General features: G+C 41.8%; 2 protein-coding genes across 3 annotated transcripts in view; both read right to left on the bottom strand.

Moving 5' to 3' along the window:
• The window catches only part of VAPB (VAMP associated protein B and C), a 35351-nt gene extending 34558 nt beyond the window's left edge, over window positions 1-793 (bottom strand). Inside the window, exon 1 of the mRNA XM_064729973.1 lies at window positions 414-793. Within this exon, the coding sequence (XP_064586043.1) occupies window positions 414-471 (58 nt within the window). The 5' untranslated portion in view covers window positions 472-793. The remainder of the gene's footprint in view (window positions 1-413) is intronic.
• Window positions 794-4292: 3499 nt separating this feature from the next.
• RAB22A (RAB22A, member RAS oncogene family) lies at window positions 4293-22460 on the bottom strand. 2 transcript variants are annotated; one of them, XM_064730281.1, is made up of 8 exons: window positions 22324-22460; window positions 20413-20492; window positions 18262-18343; window positions 13955-14026; window positions 13722-13828; window positions 11796-11905; window positions 10309-10438; window positions 4293-4825 (listed from the first exon to the last, which is right to left on the bottom strand). In XM_064730281.1, the coding sequence occupies exons 1-7, from the start codon at window positions 22357-22359 to the stop codon at window positions 10341-10343; spliced, it is 585 nt and encodes a 194-aa protein (XP_064586351.1). In that variant the 5' UTR covers window positions 22360-22460; the 3' UTR covers window positions 4293-4825; window positions 10309-10340. The 2 variants fall into 2 exon arrangements, with proteins under 2 accessions (XP_064586351.1, XP_064586350.1); XM_064730280.1 differs by having other exon boundaries at window positions 4293-10438.
• Between the last annotated feature and the right edge of the window lie 28 nt (window positions 22461-22488).

The raw sequence follows: 22488 nt of genomic DNA, 5'->3' as shown, positions 1-22488 counted from the left end.
ACCCCCGGCGGGGCCTGGGGGACGCAGCCCAGCTCCGCCGCTGCCCCGCGGGGTCCCCCCCGTCCGCGGCCGCCGCCCCCGGGAAGGTCAGGCGGGCACAGCCCGGTGTTCCCGCTGCCGCCCGGGCAAGGCGCGGCCGGGACCCCCCCGCGCCGGCCCCGCGGGCCGCCCCCACCCGCACCGCGGCTGCGGCAGCGCTGAAGGCGGCGCGGGGGGACCCCCGCGGGCCGGGGGCGGCTCCGCGGCGGGCGGGGGGCCCCGGCGGGGCGGCGGGCGCGGCGCTGAAGGACATTTTAGCTGCCGGCGGTGCCCGGCCCCCGGAAAATGGCTGCCGGGAGCGGGCCCCGAGCGCGGCCGCGCCGCCCGCCCGGCGCGGGGAGCGGCGGCGAGGGATGGCGGCGGCCGCCTCGTACCTTTGAATTTGAGCTCGTGCTGCGGTTCGAGGCTCAGGACCTGCTCCGCTTTCGCCATGTTCCTCCTCCTCCTCCTCGGCGGTGGCGGCACCAGGCGGAGAGAGGAAGGGACGGGGAGGGAGGGGAAGGAAGAGGGGAGGGAGGGAGGAAGGGAGGGAGGAGGGAAGGCGGGCGGGGGGCGCGCCCGGTGCTGGGTTCACTCCTCGCCCGGGTGCCGGTTCACCCTGTCCCGGCTGCTCGTTCGCTCTTCGCTCGGGCGCTGTTTCACCCTCCCTGGGTGGTTGTTCACACTGTCCCGGCGGCCCCGGAGCGGGGACAGGCGCGGGCGGCGGTCGGGCGGCGGCTGGCGGCGCACACGCTGCCGGGCAGGGCGGGCGGGAGGCGGGATGATGCAGCACGGAGGGGCCCGCGGAGAGGCTGCGGCGGCGGCTGACGTGAGCCCGGCCCCGCCGTGAGGGGCCGCGGGGGGAGGCTCCGCGCCGCCGCTCCTCGGGCGCTCCCGTGGCCGGAGGTGCCTCCCCGGAGCGTTTCGGGAACAAAGAGGGCTAATAAACAACGTTTTATCGTCACTGGAAAGCGTGGTTTGTAATAAACGCCTTTTATCCAGAAGCAGCGTGGTTTCTTAGGCCTCTGCTCCGTGTGGCCTCAGGGCTGCAGGGGAAGCCCTCGGGCCCCTCGCCGCCCTGCCCGGCTCCCAGCGGAGCTCCGGCCGGGCTCGGGGGAGGGCAGGGGAGCGCTCCCGGGAACAGGAGGAGCTCCCGGGGCCGCACAGCGCCAGGGCAGCCCTGGGAACCGGCACCGAGCTTCAGGCAATACTCGCTTTTTAATGAATTAAACCAGAACTTCAGGTCACCTCAGATTTTAAGACATCCCTCCTCCCCTTTTTTAAAGTTTTGGGTTACTCTTTGGGGTTTTTATGTTTGTTTTGAGGTGGTTTGTGGTGGTTGTGTTTTGGGAATTTTTGTTTGTGTTTAGCTTTGGTTGGTTAGTTTTTACTCCAGTGTTTAAAAACATTTCTTTGAAATTTACAGCATGGTTTAATATAGAGTGCAGCTTTATTGATAGCCCTAGGCCAGTGTAATTACAGCAACATTACACTTTTTGCTCCCCTCTCTCCTCGGTTGTTTTAAACATTTGAAAAGTTCCTAAGAATTTATAAAGCATTGCTATAACCTGTCAGAGGCATGAGTTTGGGATGCCCCTCTTAACCGCAGAAATATGCTGGTCTTAAAAACTGGTAATTTATGCACACTAAAAAGTATTAATTGGACTTTATACGTTCTGGACTTTATACATACATGACTTCAGGAAGAGATGAAATAAAAAGATTCCAAAGAAAATTGATTTCTCACACCAGTATAATCTACATGCAGGGCACCTTTCCCTCACACAAATTCTTTGTATCATGTTATTTGACTTAATAAATGCCAAAAATGCGTAAGGTACCTAAAAAGATCTAGAATTACAACAAGAGTGTTGTTCTCTTCCTGGCACTAAGAGCAATGTCAAATGAGTGATGTGTATGTTAAAATTAACACCCCAGAGCAGGACAGTGGCATTCCCTGCTCTGAGCACATCTGCAGTGTTTATACCTCACCTTCAGCTGCTCCTGTCCACCACAATCCCTGTTCTGCTCATGTGCTTTACCACCTCCCATCCTATTTCATCTTTTTTGTTCTCTGTCATCTTTCATTCCATGCCAAAACAAACCAAACCCATACCTGTGTTTAGTACAAAACTTCTAGTTTTGCATGATACAAGTGAAACCTGCCAGCTCCTTCCAGGCAGGATGATGGGACTGATTTTTTAAAGCTTCAGCACTGCAGGGCGATACACTCAAATACTGCTCTTGTTCTTTAAATTCCTTCTCTTTTGGGGAAAGGATGGTCACATAACATCATAAAGGGGTGCATTTTCTTTTCCAGAAAACTAGATTTGGATGGTATTATTTTTACTCCTTCAGGGGATGGGGCATAATTTTTAGCCTAAGCTACAGGTTATGTCATAACATTTTAGATCTCAAGTCAGGAGAGAATTCAGTTCATACTTTGCAGCTTTCTTGGCTGGTACTGTGGGAAGGTTACCTTCTTTTACCTAATCCCTTAAATTTTATTTTATAAACAGATTCTCTCTGTAAACCAGGCAGGCTTGGAGCAGTAATTAGTAGAAAAGACAAGCTTCATACATATCAGTAAGTTATTTGCAAACTAACGGCGAGGAGTAAAAGAGAAAGCTTTACACAGCATATAGTCATGCATAATAAAAGCCCTAAAGTAAACAACCATTAAGTGTTGCTGCCCAGACCTTTGCGAGTTCTACTTTTCCTGAAAGAAGTACAAAGAAGCCCCTGAAGCGTTATGATCCACCTCTCAAAGGAGTTGCCAAGATGTATCACCTTGCCCTAACTGGCAGCTCTGAACTTACCTGTTTGTATTTGAGGGACTCGCCCACGTTTTCATCCAGGCTGAAGGTTTTATAAAGCACAGCATTGTTTAAGTTGAAAATGTATGAAGTCGAATGAATGCAGGTTGTCAGGTTTCTGTTGCATGTAAATAACGTGTGTACATTTAATTTTGTACCGGGTGTGCATGGAGGGCACCTGCAGTACCCCATCCCTGTCCCACAGACAGCTCCCACTGGGGACAATTCAGCCACAAGGCCAAAAGGCAACTTCGTGCCCACAAGAGTTTTTGATTTACAGGAGAAAATTGGGATGAACTGCAGGGAAATGCTGGACAGCACCTGGAAGCTTTGTATTGGAACAATTTTAAAGAACAAGTTCATTGATTGCAAAACTTCTACCTAGGAAGCAGTGAAAGTGAAACATTCTCACTGTGTGTGTGCAAACCAGGTGGCTTGCATTCAGTTCTCAGATTCCCTATGCAAACACATGCAAATGGTTTTTTCTCTCTATTCCAGCATATTCCTTGTGTCTACATTTCTTATGCTCTCCCTGATGCACATTCATGCCATCTTAGACAAACCCATCTGACACTACTCAAAAGCAGTTTGTTCACATCTAAGAGCATAACTGCAAAATTGCAGGTAAAGAAATTTAAATTATTCCAGGTCTGTTAAACAAAAGATGACATGGTATGTGTTTCCTGCATCAGAACTGCAGCCACTTAAGTAAAAATTTGTACCCAACCTTTTCATGTGAAAGAGCAGTTCAGAAACAGGACTTTATGTTTATTTAGCTTTTGAAGGCTGCCATTAACAGGTTGGATATGCATCTCAGATTAAAGCAACCAAACCACATCTTTTAAGCATCATGTAAGACAAGTGAGTTAACTGCAGCCAAATCTGTATTTTTGAGAACTACAAAAGCACCAGAGCAGTGGTTTAAAGAAAGCAAGCTACCAAGCAGCTGGGTATTAACAAACAGAAGATCCCCTCCCAGCACAACAGGCCCACAACACTCTGCAGATATTAAAAGCACTTTACAGTTTTGATTGAAAGAAATCTGGCCTAAGCAGTTGAGAACTGTGCATTTCATGCAGTCCAAGGTAAAAACAATGTATTAAATAACTTGGCCCTGATAGAATTTGTCAGCCTTGCCCTGCTAGAGAAGCCTGTGTGTGGCCTGCAGTTTCTCAGGCACGGTGCTGCAAAGAAAGGAAGAGTTACACAAAAGCTGCATTCTCTCTGCTGTTTGCCCCCATCCCTTCTTTGCACAGATCTTCTGCCTTTGTCTGTGTGTACACAGACCAGAGAAAAGCTCCAGTTTCTGCACACCAGTAGTCAGGACTTCTGGAAAACAGATATTCCAGTCATTTGTACATATAAGCTATTGCTTACATTCCTCTTCTGTAATTATATTGCTATAGAGACTGTTTTTTAAGATGTGGGGAATTTTGGAAGCATTTATAAACAAGCCAGCATATTTATAAACAAAGCATTTTATTAATAAAATGTTTACACCTTTTTTTGTTTTGCACAATACATCAGACTGGTAGTGATTTAGCATGTTATTACACTATAAAAGTTTATTATGAATGCTTAGGCTGAAAAGGCTGTTTACATTATGTCAAATCAACATTTCTTTATTTGCTTTCTATGCACTATATGGGAGTGTAAGGACTCAAACAAAAAGGAGAGAACAAAAGCCTGGTTTTCCTCATTAGCATCTACAAACCAACAATACAGACAAACCTGTACACGCTCTCAGGACCAGCCCAAGAGAAGACTAAAAAAAAGTCTCAAAACATTCATAAGCTTGGGAATTCATCACTACAATATTTCATCACTAGTAATCTGACTACACTTCATGCAGTGAAGCAATGGGTGGGAATTTGTGCAGTTTACAGTGCTGCAAACGCTCTGTAACTTGGAGCGGCTTGAGTTTGTTTTAGTAAGAGATAACAGAGTAAGAAGGCACAGACCTTTCAACCCTTGGAACAGGTTAGCCCATCCTAGAATGAAAAGGCAGAATGTTGTTATGAGTGACAAGAATTGCTGACACAAAGGTTAACCTTTACACGTTTTACAGGCAAACATTTACTACACTGCAAGAGCTCTATGCATATCAGGTTATTTTTGTGTCCTGAACACACAAATGCAATTTCTCATTCAGAAAAAAAACCTTTTTTTCTTCATTGCCCTCAGTGTGGGGGGTACAAGTGGGAAGATTGCCAGGAAGTCTTAAGCATCTTAGCTACAGAAATTCAATCCATTTCTGTGCCTTAAATCAATTAACTCACCCTCACAGTGTCAGTGTTGGATACACAATTTCAGAAAGAGGAAATACAAGAAAGGAAGTTAAAATGCAGAAGAGTGGACTAGAGGCTTACAATAACTTGTTCCTCCAGGTGAATTTAGCCTTCACTATGTGGTAAAATACAGTCATGGCACAGGTCTCAGCTGCTGTGACAGTTTCATAAGGCTGTGCTAATGAATTACCCTTTTGCTTACAAATATTTGCTGCTGTGACAGATACTTCTAGAACTTTGTGGCAAAAGAGACACTCACCACCTATCCTTGTCTAAATCCCATAAGGAAACAAAGAACAAATTGCCAAGAAAACATAATGGATTTAATAGGAAATACATACTGTAACATGAGTAAAAGTGAGGCAAGATAGTAGCAGTGAATCTATCAAGGTGTCAGAGTTACAGAATATTCAAGTGCAACAACTGGATGGAGTATCACACCCACAGTGATGAAGAGCATGACAGAAGGGTGGTCTGTGTCCTTCAACATTTGAAAAATTGGTTTGTTCAACAATACTTATGTGAAAACATCAACAGAAGCCAAGCAAAGCAAACCCCAACCTTCTTAAAAGAAAATCTTTACAAAGGTAATTAGCTCCTTAAATAAAATTTATACTTAGTGTTTAAGCAAAAACTTAGGAACATCAATTTGCAGGTTGATGTAAGAGGAACAGCAAAATTATTTCTTCTTAGAAATCTTAATTCTACAGTGAGAAAACTCATCCTACTGCCTCGATTCCTGATGTAAAATAGGGAGCACCAAGTAACTCTCAGCCATTAGAACTTCTCTAAGTATTTCTGAATAGATCTTTATAGCATGTACACTCTGACAACACTATGTTAAAAATTCAGGGTTGGGTGTGGTGGGAGGAAATGGAGGGGGGAAGGAGGAAAAAGATGACCCTAAGAACATTTTGACATTAAGCTCAGTATTCTTGGATTTCAGGATAGTCTTATATCCTTGAAAGATTTGTATCCATGACACTTTAGGGATAAAGACTAATCATGCTTGTTCAAACTTTTCCAAGTTGTGCATTTCTGATGGTAGCTGAGCAAGAAATGGTTTGCATTCAGATTTTTGAGACCTCCAGAATATCAGAAGGGATTTTTCAGAAACAAACATTAGTGTCAGAAGGCCTAAAATAATTTTAGGGAATTCCATTTTGGCACCTGAATTTTTGTTATGATACACAAATATGTATTTTCAAGCATATTCCTTTTGACAAGCTGGAGCCATATGACTCAAAGGAAAGCTAACATGACTATTTTAATACCAGAACCTGTATTTCCATCTTACATTGGTAATTCACACCATCATCATAGTTCTGTAAATCCTCTGTCACCTACCATCACTAGGCTGTGATCTATTAGCAGAGATGGGATCTGAACAAGAAACACCAACAGTTTTCTGTAGGGAATGTTTTGCAGAGTTTTAGAGACTTAACTCCAAGTATACAATTCTGCTTTGAGTGACTGACTTGTGATGTACAAACCATCTCAGGTGGCTGTACAATGACTCCCTGCTAGAAAAGTTAAGAAAGTTTGTCCTTTTCTCTCAACTATGAGCCAAAAGCAGTTTCTAGAGGCTGTAAGTATTCAGGAGAGATACATGAAGCCTTTTTACAAAATGAGCAGGCAGTGCAGAAGTTGAAGCCAGTGAATGATGCAGCTTCTCCTTGTTTTGGAGATGATTTTGCCCTGTTTGTCTGTGCCTATTGCTGCTGAGTGAGGTTCACTCCAGGGTGAGCAGCTCCACTGTTCTGACAGCTTCTGTCCTGTAAATCATCCATTCCTGGGCAGATTGCTGACACAGCTCACCACAAATAGCCTACACCATCCTTAACACACACTAAAGACTGTTTCACAAGCAAGGAATTCAAACATCACTGCTAAAGCTTCCTTTTCCAACTAGTAATGTGTTCTACTGGAACTAAACACTAATGTGAAGGAATAATTTAACCTTAATAGTGTAAGAAAAAAATCTTGCTGAGGCCAACTTTGAAACCATTCAAGATTTTCACCGTGAATTACTTTTTGATAATTAAAATGAAGCTTTAACCAAGATTGTAGCTCTCCCTCAACCAGGCTGAAGGATTAGACTTCCAAATCAATAAGTAGGTCCTGTCTCCTCTCCTCTTACCCTCTTCCCAAGCAAGTAAATAATCCTTCTTGAGCAGGCTGGTAGCATTAAATGTAAAGCAACACATCAAAGACTCCAGTCTGCATAAAACACCCTCTAAACCATTAACTGTCTGATCCTGCTGCACTGAAAGGAATGGTCTCACTGGTGTCAGCAGGGATCTGGAGTGCAGTGATTTGTTGGACCTAAAATAAAGCCTTTACCTTCACAGTAACAGCAAAAGTTGTTGGAATTGTCTCAGAACTTTTCAAAGCACCTACACCAATTTTCAGTAGTATGATTATTAAATGATACTAAATGTCAGCTTCCAAATTTCACCTAGTTGGGTATTTGATATACCAGTTTTCAGGATGTATATAAAATATCCTACAAAACTACCTGCAGCACAGATTGAGAACCTGGCAAGTCAGCTAAGTGACTGTTTCAAGAGAGGGTCAGATGAAGACACCCTCCAAAACTGGAGAGCACATTCAGGTTGCTCCAAAGCTTAAAAATGAAATATTTATCAAATTTAATTCAATTCTATGACTTTCATGAGAAAGAACTGGTGGAGTTCAGAAGTTGCATTAGTCATATTTTTTCAGCTACAAATGCTCTGGATCAATGATATAACATACACCTCATTACATTTTTACATACATGACACTTTGCCCTTTCAAACATGTTCTGCAGAAATTAATCTGTGCAATGTGCTCTGGAATGACCCTGCTGGAGCAGGGAGGCTGAAGCAGATTACTCACTGTGGTCCCTTTCAACCTGAACCATTCTGAGATTGTGTAATCCCCTTTGACAGCATCTGAAAGTTGAGTCTCTCTGATGAGCTCCACTCATTAGACAGAAAGACATGGTGGAATAAAACTTCAATCCTGAGCTTTTTTAACAACTTCTTTCCAGGAAAAAAGTTATGAAAAATTTAGCTGGAATGGTTGATAATCTGCACTCCAAACACTCCAAACAGAAGCTATGTTAGGACAAAATATAATCAATTCCAGCAAGCCTAGTGCAAGATCAAAGCAGCTGACCGAACAAATTATTCATACAAAAGAAACCACTTTTCTCTACCAGAAATGAAACAATGAGCATGTGCATCTCATGCAGGGAAGATTGCATTCCAGCATTCAGCAGTGATCAATAAACACTTATCTGGGCTCAGAAGAACTTACATCAACTGTCTGATTTTTAAACAGGCAAATATTAAGAAGCAGCCTCACTCCAGGGCTGGCAGTTTGGGCAATCTGGAACATTGGCTGTTACACTTTACCTGCAGCAATCCAAGATCAGAACTGCAGCAAGAGCAGGCTGCATACCCTCAAAGTTGGATTTCTTGGGCTCCCTAGAAGCATGGAGCCTGTGGGACTATGGCAAAGAAGGCAGAATTGGCAATGCAGCAGGGGAAGGAAAAGGCATGACCAAAATGCAGTCACCAAATATCATTAAACTCACTGACCTGTCCAAAAACCTCCATGTACCAGTTTGCCTGCTCTGCTCCAGCTCTCCAACAATTTTCAGTAACACAAATGAATCTGAAGTACAAGTCCTTTCATTTCTTACAATTTTTTCTACATTTCCTTCAGAGAAAATACTTGAGATGATAGAAAACCAGATTTAAAAAAAAAGAATAAGCATCATCATGAGCTCAGTTGGATACTAAAGCTAACCAGCATATTTTATTAGATACTCAAGTCTATTAAGCTCTTTTTCTTCAAAAGTATAAAAGTTTCTCACTAGTGCTGGTAAGAAACAAAAAGTAAAAATAAATAAAATAGCATAAACAGGTATGGTCAACCTATAGTTTAATTGAAAGCCTACTAAATCCATACAGAATAAGCTAAACACTGATTTGCTACAAACCCTCACAGATGAAAAACCCCAGGAACCAAGAGGTAATGATCTACATTACCACATGTCTTAAGGTTACTTCCTATGTGTATTTGTGTGCCTAAAATAGGAAAGACTGGTGCACCCTAGATGAAAGCTTGTTCAACAGACAGGCCTTGTGCTGCCCCAACAGGATGTTCTATTGGCCCTTTCAAATGTCATTGAAAGAGAAAGAATTTCATCTGCCTCTGGATGAACTCACAGTGACAATATCTAAAATGCAGGAAAAAACCCCAATGGAGATTCCCCAAGAGTTTATCCCTAGGTGTGGAATGGAAGGAGTGTAGAAGACTCTATTATTTTTTACTGTTTTTACATAATTTATAACACTTTAAACACTGGTCTCATAAATATAATATGAACACTTTACACATGCCAAGCAATTAAAAGCTTCCCCAAAACCTTCTAGGTCTTATCAGAACCACTGGCAGCATGTTTACAGCATCTCTTTTTAGTCAGTAACCACTTCATTTAGTCAGATCTACAAGTAATTTTCTTTAACCAATATCTTAATATTAAAAAAACTCGTAACAACAAAAAGATGCCTATCAGCATACCAGTTTGCCTTAAAGTGATTACAGTCAGCATGAAAAAGAAGATTGTCTGTGGTTTAAGATCTGTTGCTTGTGTCCCCACCCCCAGTGCAGATCATTCTTAAATAAAAAGTGCAAATGGGATTTGGGGACTGGATGGACTGATTTGCCTACTATTTGTCTTCAGCTGCTTATTCTGTAGCCATCTCACATCAACTGTCCCATCATACTTTGGAGCAGCTACACCAAAATATAAAATAGGCTCACTGAAGAAAAGGAAGAAATACCATCTAACTTCCAGACTCCTCCTAACCCAATCTCCCACAAAAGTGCTCATTTCCCTTTTTACAAAAAAACCCTCCCAAAAACCTTGTTTACAAAACTACGAAAACATTTTCAGTTCTACCATCCATGTAGTCACCTTCCAATGGAGCAAGGCCAAAGAAGTGATGGTGGATTCCCTGTGGGTGCAGGGTCACTGCAGGCTGCCCTGCCCTCTGCAGTCCTTGCTGCACTCAGGTGTCCGACAGGCCGGGCCCTGCTTGGGGACCTGGCGGCTTTTGAACGCCGGCAGATAAAGATCTAAGACTGATAGATAAACCCAACGTGAACTATCAACTTCCAACACCACCTACTGGATATAAAGTTTGACTTTCTAAGGGGTCAGTCAACAGCAGCTGCGCTTGGTCACCGATGGCTGTCGTCGAAGCTTGAAGCCCTTCCCACTGGAGGCGGGGTTGGTGTCAGTGGATGGAATTCTGCGACCTACAAGGAGGCAGGAAAAAGAAATATATAGGAAATGTTGGACTTGAAACTGGTTCTAAGCATCTGGTGTACGCTCTGTGTACAAAAATGTGCCTTCAATTAGCTGTAGGTCACTAGGGATGACATTCCTGCCCAGCAGGATGGCAGCAACAGTCTGTGTTATGTCTGTAAGAGGGACGGCTGCACAAAAGGACAGCACAGGCAGTTTGAAGTCAATTTAGCAGCAGTTACCCTTCAGATTCATCTAGACCTGGACAGCTAAGCTGTAAAAGCACTTGGAGAATACTTTGCAGGATGCAATACCATCTGGAATAGCTCGAGAACAACCATCTTGACCTGGATTTCCACAGATTACCTGCACCGGGCTTAACAAAGGAGTGCTTGCAGAGAGAGCTGCTTCACTCATCCCATCAGTCTTTACAATGGACTGCTCCTGCTTGAGCATTCTCTTCTGAGGAGGATTTATGATTTTTTCCCCCCATAATTTATTCAAGATCAATTTCAGAGAGCAACTATTAAGTCAGTAAATCAGGCAGCTAATCTACAGCACGTAGTTTTTACATCAGCTTCAATATATTCAGCTGCTTCTACAGACCCTCTTTTTTTTCTTAAGTCTGATGTTTCTGCAGTTAGTCCTCTTTTCACAAACAGGCTGACACACCTGCACACTGGTGCTGCTACTTGATACATATCCTCCAAAAAGTATTGCATAGAATTCACTTTGGAATACTGTCTTTTTATTCATACATATAAAAAGTATCATTGTTGTCCTCACCACAAATGGGACAGAAAAGATTTGCAATTTAATATAAAAAAACCCCCAAGGTACTACAAACATACTTGAGGAAAATTTACGTGCAGTAGTTGCTATTCCCCATGTAGTAATTTGGCATTTATGAATTTTTATATTTTTAAAAATATATTTTTTTTAGCCTAAGTACAAGCACTAAGAGTGAGAACTTAATTCATTTTCTCAGATGTATCAAGTCTGGATTGTCCTCATGCCATTTCCCTCCTCCTCCATAACCTTGGAAGCACTAATTGGAACATTCAATAACAGGCATGGTAAGATGACACTGACTTCTGACAGGAGAACCAGGCCTGCTGTTTATCCAGCAGCATCACAGTATGCTGAAAACCTCTAGAAGGAATATTTAGAGGTCATTAGGTGACCAGAAATTCATGCAGCTTATTTTGCAGTTTGTAGTCATGTCAGATTGTAATGACTTTAGTATAAAGTCCATAAATTTTCACCCAAACAGCAAAAAAAAGTAATATAGAAATCAAATTTCTACTCAAGGTTTTTGCAGAAGAAAGTAGTTTAAATACTTACTAATTAAACTGTTTAAATACTTACTAATTTCTATAAAGAGTTCATTAATGTTTATTGCATTTTTCGCACTTGTCTCTACAAATATTGCATGAATGGAATCTGCATAGTCTTTAGCATCTTTTTCCATGACTTCTCTGGGAAAAAAAAAAAAAAAAAAAGAAAAATTCATGAATGCACAAGAAACCATTACTCAGAACCTTAAGGGACAGATAAAGTTTTTAAGTGTCTCCTATAATGAATATTTTAGCTGTTTAGCATCACCTCATGCTGAAGCTGGTGCTCATTCTTTACCCTGTGCTGTCTCCCTGCCCTGAGGTCTGAGCACAGTCATGAACTACCCAAGGCCTTCATCCATCTGCCAACCCTGCAGTGAATTTGTCTGGAGTGCTCTAAGCCCAGGCCTGCAATCAATCCTTCTGGTGTGATATTCACCCCACCACCTTTAGAACACCTAAGAAGGTCCTAAAGCATTATTTCCAATCATGCTGTGCATTTCTTATGACTGTTTACAAAACCAAAGTTATCTCCCAACACTGCACAAATCATCAGCACAGCATTTACTTTGCATGAATATGTAGCTATAAAAAAGGAATATTTTTATACTGAGCACACAGGTGTACAAGTTATCCTGCACCCCAAAGTAGGCAAGTTGATGATTTTGTATATTTCCTGAAACAAAATGAAAAATACAAACCCCAGTAGCTGTAAGGAACTCTGGACTTTACATTGTATCACTTCCCGTACAATTTCTACCACACACAGGCTACTTCCAGCAATGAGGGACTTTAGGATATCAAGGGAATGGACTTTGAGCAGTGACTCAAATATTGCTCTGACTAAAGTACAAGGAATCTTCCTCATTAGCTTGAAGAGCAATGCTTACACTGCTGATGCCAGCTGAGCATGTGAGATGTGAATTCTGTTCTAAATAATTTTACACTCTATTTCCTTCAAAAGACATGCTACTTCTGATGAAAGTTATTAGAGCTCACTAGATAACTTCTAGGTATTAACAATTTGTAAAACCATACTCAGAGCAACCTTTGCAGTGGTTCTTTAAACATATAACCAGCTGTCTCCTTTGAGACACCAGCTGTGCTGCCTTTTCCAGCAAAACCTAAACCCAAGAAGTTTACACACACCTTCTTTCTGAATTTTGGCTTATTTAACCAGGACATCAATAAAAAAGGCCTTCTTTTGTTTTTAGTACATGCCTTCCTGAAAGTTTGGCTGTTCATAAAGTTTCTCAAGAGCTTTTCCCGCTCCCTGCAACTATTTTGGCCCCAGCCAATTCCACCCCAATATTTAAGCAGGGAAGGAAGGCACCTGAACAAGCAAGTTAGAAAAACCTACACAATGCTTTCCAACAGGCTTGGTGTTTTTCCTAACAAAATGAGGTGCTACAGACTGACAGGGGCACTTCTTGTAAAGTGAGGTAAACAGCTTCTATTACACTATAGTTTCACAGGCAGTTTAGGTTTGTGTAACTTGGCACTGCCACCAGAAAAGGTAATCCTGTCTCCCTGTAAATGCTCATTCCTAACTCTGCTATCCCCACACTGTTATGCCAGCAAGTATTCATGGTGTGAGAAAGATAAATATACTTGGATCAGTTTTGGGGGTTTTTTTACAAGGGTTAGTTTTAATCTGGATGTATTTTACAGCCCAATTTACTGCCCAATCACACGTGTGCTCACACCAGCACAGGGGAGGAAGTGGGTGAGACCATCCAAGGGCAGACTAACCACATCTTCTGACACAGAAACAGCTCAAATCCCTTGTGAAACTACAACACTACAGCAGAACAGCTTAAATTGTTCTATACCTTTCAGCTGCTCTAAAACATTAAAATATTTAATGCTAGGGCTTAAGGAAAACCCTCAAATATATAATATATAAAAAAATAAAAATATACAAAATATAAAATATATAATAACAGCAGTTATTTACCTGACATCATTAAGATCACACTTATTTCCTGCAATAGCTACAACAATGTTGGGAGGTCCGTGCTGGCGAAGCTCTTTGACCCAGTTCTTTAACGTTGAGAAAGTTTCCTAATGTGGGAAAAAAAAAAAAAGAAGAGGACGGAAAGAATTAAGAAATTAAGAGTCAGAACTGGCCCATGACAGAAATAAAAAACCCCAGAAGTTGTAATGCTGGGTCAAGATCAGGTTTCTTACCTCTTTTGTGATGTCATAGACTATAATGGCCGCTGCTGACCCTCGGTAATACATCGGGGCTAAAGCGCGGAACTGGAAAAGACAGCAAACACAAACCTGACCTTGCACTGCCTCCAGAGCCCCACCAGCATCAGTGTTACTATTGCAAACAGGGAAAACCAAGATCACAGCAGTGAGAAACTTTCCCTCACAGTCACAATTAGCCTGTGCAGCAGAGCACACAATCTCCCAGGAAGGCACTGTTCTCCTAAGGACAGGCAATAAATCCTGTGGGCTCAGCAGCACCTACTGCAAACAGCAGCAAAGCAAACTTGGTCTTATTTTGCCCAGATTAGAACCTCTCCCTTAACAGACTGTCTACACAAACATGCATGTGCTCAACTTTAAACACCAAACAAGGGCAAAAGTGCAGGGAGAAGCAAGGTCAACTTTGACTAAGACAAAAATGTTAAGAAAACTAGCGTTTATTAATTTTGATCTGAAATGTTCAGAAGCTGCTGTCAACTCCTACCCCCATGGATCAATCACCACTCTTAAATGCTAGAAATGTTGATTTCTTCAGAATCTAACTTATGGCTTTAAGGATTTTGCTTCAGTTTTTCCCTCAAATTTAGAAGCATGTTTAAACCAAAAAATTGCAAAAGCCCACACCTATCTGCCCTGTTGCAAATAGAGCTTTAAGGAACATGCTAGATAAAAGGCTGCTTTCTTGTGATTTTCAGAATTAAATCTACAGCAGGTCTGTACTTTTGAGTGGACAGAACCATATGAATCCAGTGCTAAAAAAAGTAATAAAGTAGACAATCAAGTTGCATCAAAAATCTCAATGAAGAATTCTTAAGAACAGTGGGATATTCTGCCAACTTTAAAAAAGCCAAGACAACTAAACCAGCAACCAGAACTCTCCTTCAAAGTGCAGAATAAACTGCATGTGTTGGTTTCATGTAAGCATTATGATTTAGAGCTTTTGTGCATCTTATTACTCAGGGTAAAAATAATGAATTGGATACAGTTTTTCATAAAGGCTTATTCATTTCTAATAAAATACCAATTTCCTTTTGCTTAGTACAGTTCAACTGAGAGCAATATAATAAATCATAAAAATCTTGCTATAAAGCAGAATTCCAGACCATTTACATTTGGCTCTCAAATTCTGTTTTGAAAATAGGATTTTGAATGCAAAGTTCAGAATATAAAAATATTTAATAGTGGGAAAGGGAAACATGGGCAGGCATTCAGTTCACATTGGGACAGAATCCCTCTCTTCCATCTAAGTACTAAAATATAAAGGGAAACATATTTGGTAAACCACCACTTGGACTGGTTGCAACCTGGCTTTTTGATTATTCACTATTTACATTGGGAATAAACCAACTTTCACTTGCTGATTTTGTATTACTCTCATTTCCTGCCTGCTAACACTTAGATACTTTTTTCCACCTAAGAGCAGTCAGCAGATAAAATATATTAACAAAACAGATGTTACCAGGAACACTGGATTTTCCTTTTGCAATTTTTCCAAAGACTTCAGCTTGCCCCCCAGCCTCCAATTTGTGTTTTGAGAGAATTACTAATGTAATTTAAAAAATTAAAGAGACTTATTTGTCTCTTTAGCATTCAGCATCACCTCTGTGCTCCCAGGGAAGCAGTAAGAGTGGAGACTCAAAAAGATGTTAGAGAAAAGCAGTGAGTGGGGAAAAGGCATGAAATCACATTATTCTTTAAAAACGGGCAATTGCAGTGAAATAAACACAAACAGCACATTCTTCAAATCTCTAGAGGGGGCAGAGCTTGGCTGAGAGTTCTTTTTTTACCTTGCATTGTTTCAATGTATTTAAATATTTTCTCTTAATTCCCACTTACCTTTTAATTTGACAGATTTTTTTGCCCTACCCTCCCCCAAAATGTATTGCTGAGTGTGGCATACCCAAAAGGGCATGTGACTGGTGCAGGGAAACTCAAAACTGTTAGGTAAGAAGGCAAAAATCCTCATTACCATACGTGACCTCCTATCAATTGAACTCAGTGTAGAAGAAATGAGAGAAGAAATAAGGTATGTGTGTAAATGAGGGGTGTGAATGACTTGGTGCACATTTCCAGCTCTTTGGGGTCCAGGCACCCCAAAGCCACTGAGAGCAAGGGGGTGCCCAGTGCAGTGCAGCACTGTGTGCAGCTGGGCTTTCCAATGGGAAACAGCAAACACTCCTCAAGAAGCCAGGACTGTGAATTCCAGGCATTCCACACCACGGCTCAGCAGAGACATTTCAGTTCCAAGAATGGTGTGGACATTTTTAGTATTCCAGATCTATTCCACAGAGGGAATCCCTTCCATAATTCATTGGCAGATATGTTGCATGACCAGAAAACTGCTACAGATTTCATGCCAGGCAGGTGTACAGCCCATTTGTGACAGCAGTGACAATGCAAAGGAGAAAGGAACCTTTGTGAAGACACTGAATCATTTCAGAGCAAACATCCCTGCTCACATTTCACTGATTTCCTTGTTATACTGGAGTCTCAAGTGATTTCTCTCAGATATGGAATATAAACTTCACAGGTATCACAGCTCCTGGCTCAGAGTCCTGTTAAGACACCTTTCCCTTTTTGATTCAATAAAGATATCAAGCAACTTGTATGGAAGAAAAGTAAAGAGGCATCACTGAGAGTCCAAAAATAGACCAGGAACATGCTGGTCATGTACAGAGATGCTTCCTCAGATTAGATGTGCTCAAGCCAAATTCCAGGGTCCTCCCATTGCTTGCACAGTTAAAGTGAACAGGATGGAATGCTAGAACATAATGGATGCTTCCTGCCAAACAGAGGCAGGCATGTTTATAAAGCTTTTCATTTAAGAGTACCAACCTCTAAAAATTCTTACTCTACCTCTCAGAATATCACTTTGCAGCAATAACATTCCAGAATGGGCTACGATGTTCACTCAAGACAAAATATTTACAGCAAATGCTGACTGACTGCTGAGAATGGAAGGGCTCAGGATATTTTTGATAACACAGATAGTGTTGGACATATTCCTGAGAAACATCCCTGACAACTTCAGTTTGCTTTATATGGTGCTGCTGGAAGGAAATACATTGTCATTCAAAACTGACAGCACTAAATCACCATACAAATACACTTGAGTTACTTCCTAGGCTGTTATCAAGCCAAAAAGCTGAGCTCCACCAGGAACCCTAAAGGTCAAGTCCCTATGGACAGGGGTGACTGAGGATTTATAAAGTGTTTGTTTTGTTTGTTATTACTGGGAGGATTGTTTTGTTGGTTTGGTTTTTTGGGTTGTTTCTCAAGCCAATCCTGAAAAGCAGTACAGCTGTATTTGCCAATTGTTATCCTGAAGTTCTAAGCCAACCTTTATCACAGTTACCTCACATCCTAAATAAACTCATCTGAGTAATTGGCAGCTGCCAGTAGCTCACTTGCAGTCAGAGCAAGAACAAGCACTGTTAATGCAGCTACTGTAATTTCTACCACTCTTACTAGGAATCCATAAGCAAGCAAGCCACCCTAGCAAAGACTTCTTTTTAATTCCAAGTGAAAATCATGCTAATTAATTAGCTGGGATTTCATCTGATTAGTCATTTTCCTCAAAGCTTTTGTTGCTTCCCTCAGAACTATGCATGCTGCAGAGATCAAAACCCCAAACTAGCAAATTAAAATTTAAATTTCAAAAGAGATTGGACACAGCTTCTAACACCATCAGATTTGATTAGTAAAACTTTACAAAAGAATAAAAGAGTAGTTATCACCTGTAACACTGCTTGAAACTGCTCTGGAAAACCAAACTCTACATCCTACTCACATTTACAACCCAACAGTGAAGCTAACAGAATGTGTCAGCTGTTGTGTATTTTTCCAGAATCAAGGCCTTCCTTGTACTATGAAACATGGTAATTCATCTCACTTTGATTCTTGTGTTGCTGCACTGACAGCAAATATTGCAGTTGGAGGTTTAAAACTCAGCTCAGAAATGGTACTGGAGGGAGCTGCTGGCTTCCCCCCACAGCAGCCTTGTTTTCTGTGGAAAACCATTCCCTTTCAGTGCATCTAAACCCAGACCATTGTTTCATAAACTCCTCTTAGGCAATCTTCCTTACATTTACATTTAAATCATGACAACAATAAAAATAAAAACATATCTACAGCACCCACATCTTGATAGGAATCTGCACAGAAACAAGTGTTCTAATACATGTTTGTAAAACCAGATCACTTTGTGACTTCCAGGGGCAGAGCTGAAAACAACCCAAGCTCTGGCCCAAACTTTCTCCACAAATATTGATTTTACTTACCCTCTCCTGTCCAGCTGTATCCCAAATCAGGAATTTATGCAGCTCATTTTGATACTGTACAGTCTTGGTCATAAATGAGGCTCTGAAAAAAAAACCATAGTTGATGCATTTTGAGAATGTAAATACATCCTCAGAACATTCATTACCTCCATGAGCTTTCAAGAAGGTTCACATTCCAATAAAAGTGAGCCTAGTTGCATTTCAACACCATTAATTAGCTGATGTATTTCTGCAATGAGTGAAGAAGACCAAAGTGAGAGGATATCTCTTGCAAAGCACAGCAGAGACTTTCACTTCCTTCAAGACTGCTGCAAATTCTGCATCAAATCTGAATTCTCTGGTCAATATGGAAACAGTTTCCTGAATCATAGATCCTCACTGAATTTATCTTACTTGGTTCTATAAACCAAAACATCCCTGAAAAGTTGTTTCTGTAATTCACATCCCAACTAAACCATCCCCAGGGGTACCTGACAAGAGGCTTCTCAAAATCCTTTGACAATTGAGTGGACAAAACCCTCCAAATTTTATCCTTGATGACTTTTAGTAGGAATAATGTCTGGTTTGTTATTTAATTTCCCAGCTGCTTCTCCCAGCACTGTAACTTGTTTGATATTCCTTTTTGATGCTATAATGGATATTCTGCAGTACCTAAAGCATTTGCTGGTTAACTCTGCCCTCAGCATCCTGAGGGGAGAAAAGCTGCAGAATTCTGACAGGGCTTCTGCAGCTGCCCATGTCAGAAATTGAGCAATGAACACTGACAACAACAAAGTGTGATTGCTCAGCTGATTCTAAGAGGAATGAAAACAGGACAGGAAACAAGATTGTATCTCATGAACTCAAAGACCCAGAGAATAAAGTTGAAACATTCTCAGCTTTAGTTTTGCAAGACTCTCAAAGCTCTTCTAATCCTTACTTTGTCTTTTCCACCTACTATTCCCAATTGGGAATTAAAAGCAAGGCATAAAAAAAAAGGAAAAATTAATTTACTTCAAGTTTTTGGACTGTGTATCTTGTTGGAGCTTAACATAATCCCTACATTTGGGCAAGTTTTGATTCTTTTATGTAGCAAATTACCAAAATAACGAGTCCTCAGAGCAGTGAATGATTTTGTTAAGGCTGGTAAAAGATAGATTTTCAGTCTGCCACTTCAAGCAGCTATAATGATCTCAGTACTGCCAATAAACCTCTGTTAACAGAGAAATTCAAACAAAAGCACACTTCTACAGAACATTTTGCAGTTCAACATCAGTATTTATACTCAAAAAGAGAGGAGGGTGTAAGGGAAAAGAGAGAGACCACAGAGACCCCAATTTTTCAGAAGGACAGGATGAGACACAGCTGATCTTTATCAGCAGGATATTTTGGGTAGAAGCTGCAGCAGAGCCTGTGGGACACCACACCTGAGACAGGAAGTTGTGCTGACACTCCCACACACCTCTTGGCATCAAGCAAAGTTCCATAAGCCAAAAATTGATTCTGATCAAAGCAGCCCAAAAAAAAAAAAAGACAGCAAAAGAAAGAAAAAGATCCAACCACTCCAAGAATTCCTGATGCTTGCTCTTCCTTCTATCCATTCAAAGATTTGAGATCAATAATGTTGCTACTCTGAGGCTCAAATTTCAAATATTCCCCTTACCTAGGAGACTTACTGCAAAAACAGTGTCATCAGTTAGATTTGTGTGTGCATTGCCTACAGATGTGTAACATTTTAACTAATTAATGGTGAGACCTACCTGAATTAGTATGTTAACCACCCTCAAAAACCTAGGAGACTTACAGTACTTGAGTCTTAAAAAAATGAATTAGAAACCGTGGAGATGCATAGTAATTAGAATTTGAAATTTAAGGATTGTGCACGAGAAAAGCATGCTGTCCCTTTAGAAGAAGCATCTGTAGTGTAATTTATTCATTGTTAGGTTAGATTAACAATACAAAAATGGGTCCAGACCTCACACCTGAAAATGGAAGCTGCAGGAGTGCTGAGAACACTCCTGTGTGTCCTGAGGTACCACACAGCTTAATTAAGGCTGCAGTTATGTTTATTACCACACTCAGCTGCCACACACAAAGAACTCCCAAGTGATCTATTCAGGTAATTTCATTTTAGTCTTGCATAAATCACATTTACTTCATTGACTTTCTTACCCTATTGTTGGGTTGATGTTGGGATCAAAGCTATCTTCAACAAATCTCCACACAATACTTGATTTGCCCACACCAGTGTCCTAAGAAAAAAACAGAAACAGTTGAAAGCATTATTAATTACTACAGACATGATTCTTTTGTCCTCAAATCCTGCAGTAAACTGCAGTGAATAACACATTCCTGCAGAGAATCTCAGAGAAATTGTGAAATCCTTCAGGTATTACATTAATTTACTAGAAAATGAAAGGTCTGTTACAAATTATAGTCTCCAAACAAAATTTTTAAGATTTTTTTGAAGAACCACAAAAATCTGCATTCACATATTATTACTCAAACTTTTTTAAGCTTTTTTACAAAGCTATGCACACCTTCCAATGGAACAGCAGTGGGAAAAGACCACTTTTGGTAAAACATACAGCAACTGGGTACGGCTTAGCAGGATAGAGGACCAGAGGAGTACATGAAATTATACAAGTGTGACACATGCATTCAACCTCTGACTAATGCTGTCCCACCCTGCTTAATGAAAGACTTGAAATTTCTTCTATGACACACCTGAAACATGTTACTAATGCAACTCTACGTGCTAAAAATGGTGAAAGAGGAAACAAACCATGAAGATTCTGGATTGTGTATATCTTTGCGCCATTGACTCCATGGTTAAAAAGCAAAAGACACAAAAAAGTCACATTTAGAAGTGAAATTAAACTCTTAGTGGTAAAACGCTTCTCAGTAGAAGCTGGATGTTTGAAATTGTATTTTATTTAAGATGTGTGAAGACAAACTTTTTGCTTTACGTTTCCTGAGTCATTAAAACTTTAAGAAACAAACCCCCGAGGAACTGCTTCACTGAAAATGAAGTTTTACATCATTCATGCTTTTTTTTTCAAACCTCCTGAATATTGCAGTAATTTGGGTACACTATGTACAATTGTGTTCATCTTGCCAAGCTATTTTCCTCTTGAAAAAAAGCCCATTATCATAGCTCTGTATTTTTCACTGTTTGCAGTCTCATTAATCAGAGCAAATCTTAAAGAGAAACACAGATGTGGCTTCTGGCTCAGGGAATTCAAGGACAAGTTTTCCTGGGTGCTTATTCTCCTTTTCTTCTGTGGCAAAAGGTTTCTCAGGCCAGGCAAACACAAACAGTAGTTATCCCAAATACCTTCTCAACACGAAGGGCACACAAACACATAATCTTCCCCTCTGAAAGGCAAGGTGGCCATTTAAAGCAAAAAACAACTTTGAACAGAGGGTTTCAGTGATAGCAGTGACACCTCCACCTGTTCACCGTGGGGCTCTCCAACCAAACCAAGCCAACAAACAGCTTCATACCCTTACAAATTTTTAAATTCCTGCTTCACTTTGCTCCACGTCTCCTCTTTCCACCACCTGCAAGACTTTCCTGCAAATGTTCCTACAATATAAGTTCAGGCCCCTCCCTCTCTCCCACCAGTTAGATTTCAGGTGCTTCTATTTATTTTGTGCACTCCAAGCCTGAAAAGGCCTGGGAGGAAGAGCGAAGGGCGCATTGGATACTCATACTTCCTTTCTTATTTTTCAGAAAGGAGAACAGGGCAGAAAAGAAGCGCTATTGACCCCTGGCAGACGCCTCCCTCGCGGAGAGGAAGGCGCGTCCGCCCGGTCCCCTCAGAGGGACGGGGCGAGGGCCCGGCAGCGCCCGGGGAGCGCTCAGCACACTCGGCGCCTCTCCGGGCTCTGGCAGAGGCTCTCCAGGCTCTGGGAGAAGCTTTCCGCCATCGCCACAGAGCCTCTCCAGCCCCTGACAGAGGCTCTCCGCCATCACCAGAGGCTTCCCGAGCTCTGACAAGAGGCTCCCCGCCACCACAGAGCTTCTCCAGCCAGCCCCTCATTCCGCTCCCACCCTCTCTCCCGCCGCCCAGCACTTACCCCCAGAAGGCAAACTTTCAGCTCCCTCAGAGCCATGGCCGGGCAGGCAGCGCCTTCAGCGAGCGCCTGAGACGCGGCCCAGCACGATCATCGCCGTCCCCGCGGCGGCCGCCCCCCGCCCGCCCCGGTTACCCGCACACCGCGCTCCTCCTCAGGCTGCGCGGA

The sequence above is a fragment of the Zonotrichia leucophrys genome, chromosome 20, assembly GCF_028769735.1.
Source record: "Zonotrichia leucophrys gambelii isolate GWCS_2022_RI chromosome 20, RI_Zleu_2.0, whole genome shotgun sequence".
Lineage (NCBI taxonomy): Eukaryota > Metazoa > Chordata > Aves > Passeriformes > Passerellidae > Zonotrichia > Zonotrichia leucophrys.
The sequence above is the reverse complement of the archived record's forward strand: the minus strand, read 5'-3'. Positions and strand labels throughout refer to the sequence as shown.

Bases quoted from the DNA above. Each gene is read 5' to 3' on its own strand.
- RAB22A (XM_064730280.1), bottom strand. From the start codon at position 22,359: ATGGCTCTGAGGGAGCTGAAAGTTTGCCTTCTGGGG. The intron at 20,493-22,323 runs GTAAGTGCTGGG...TTTTTTTCTTAG, and splicing joins TGAAAGTTTGCCTTCTGGGG to GACACTGGTGTGGGCAAATC. The intron at 14,027-18,261 runs GTAAGTAAAATC...TGTCTTTTCCAG, and splicing joins ATACAGCTGGACAGGAGAGG to TTCCGCGCTTTAGCCCCGAT.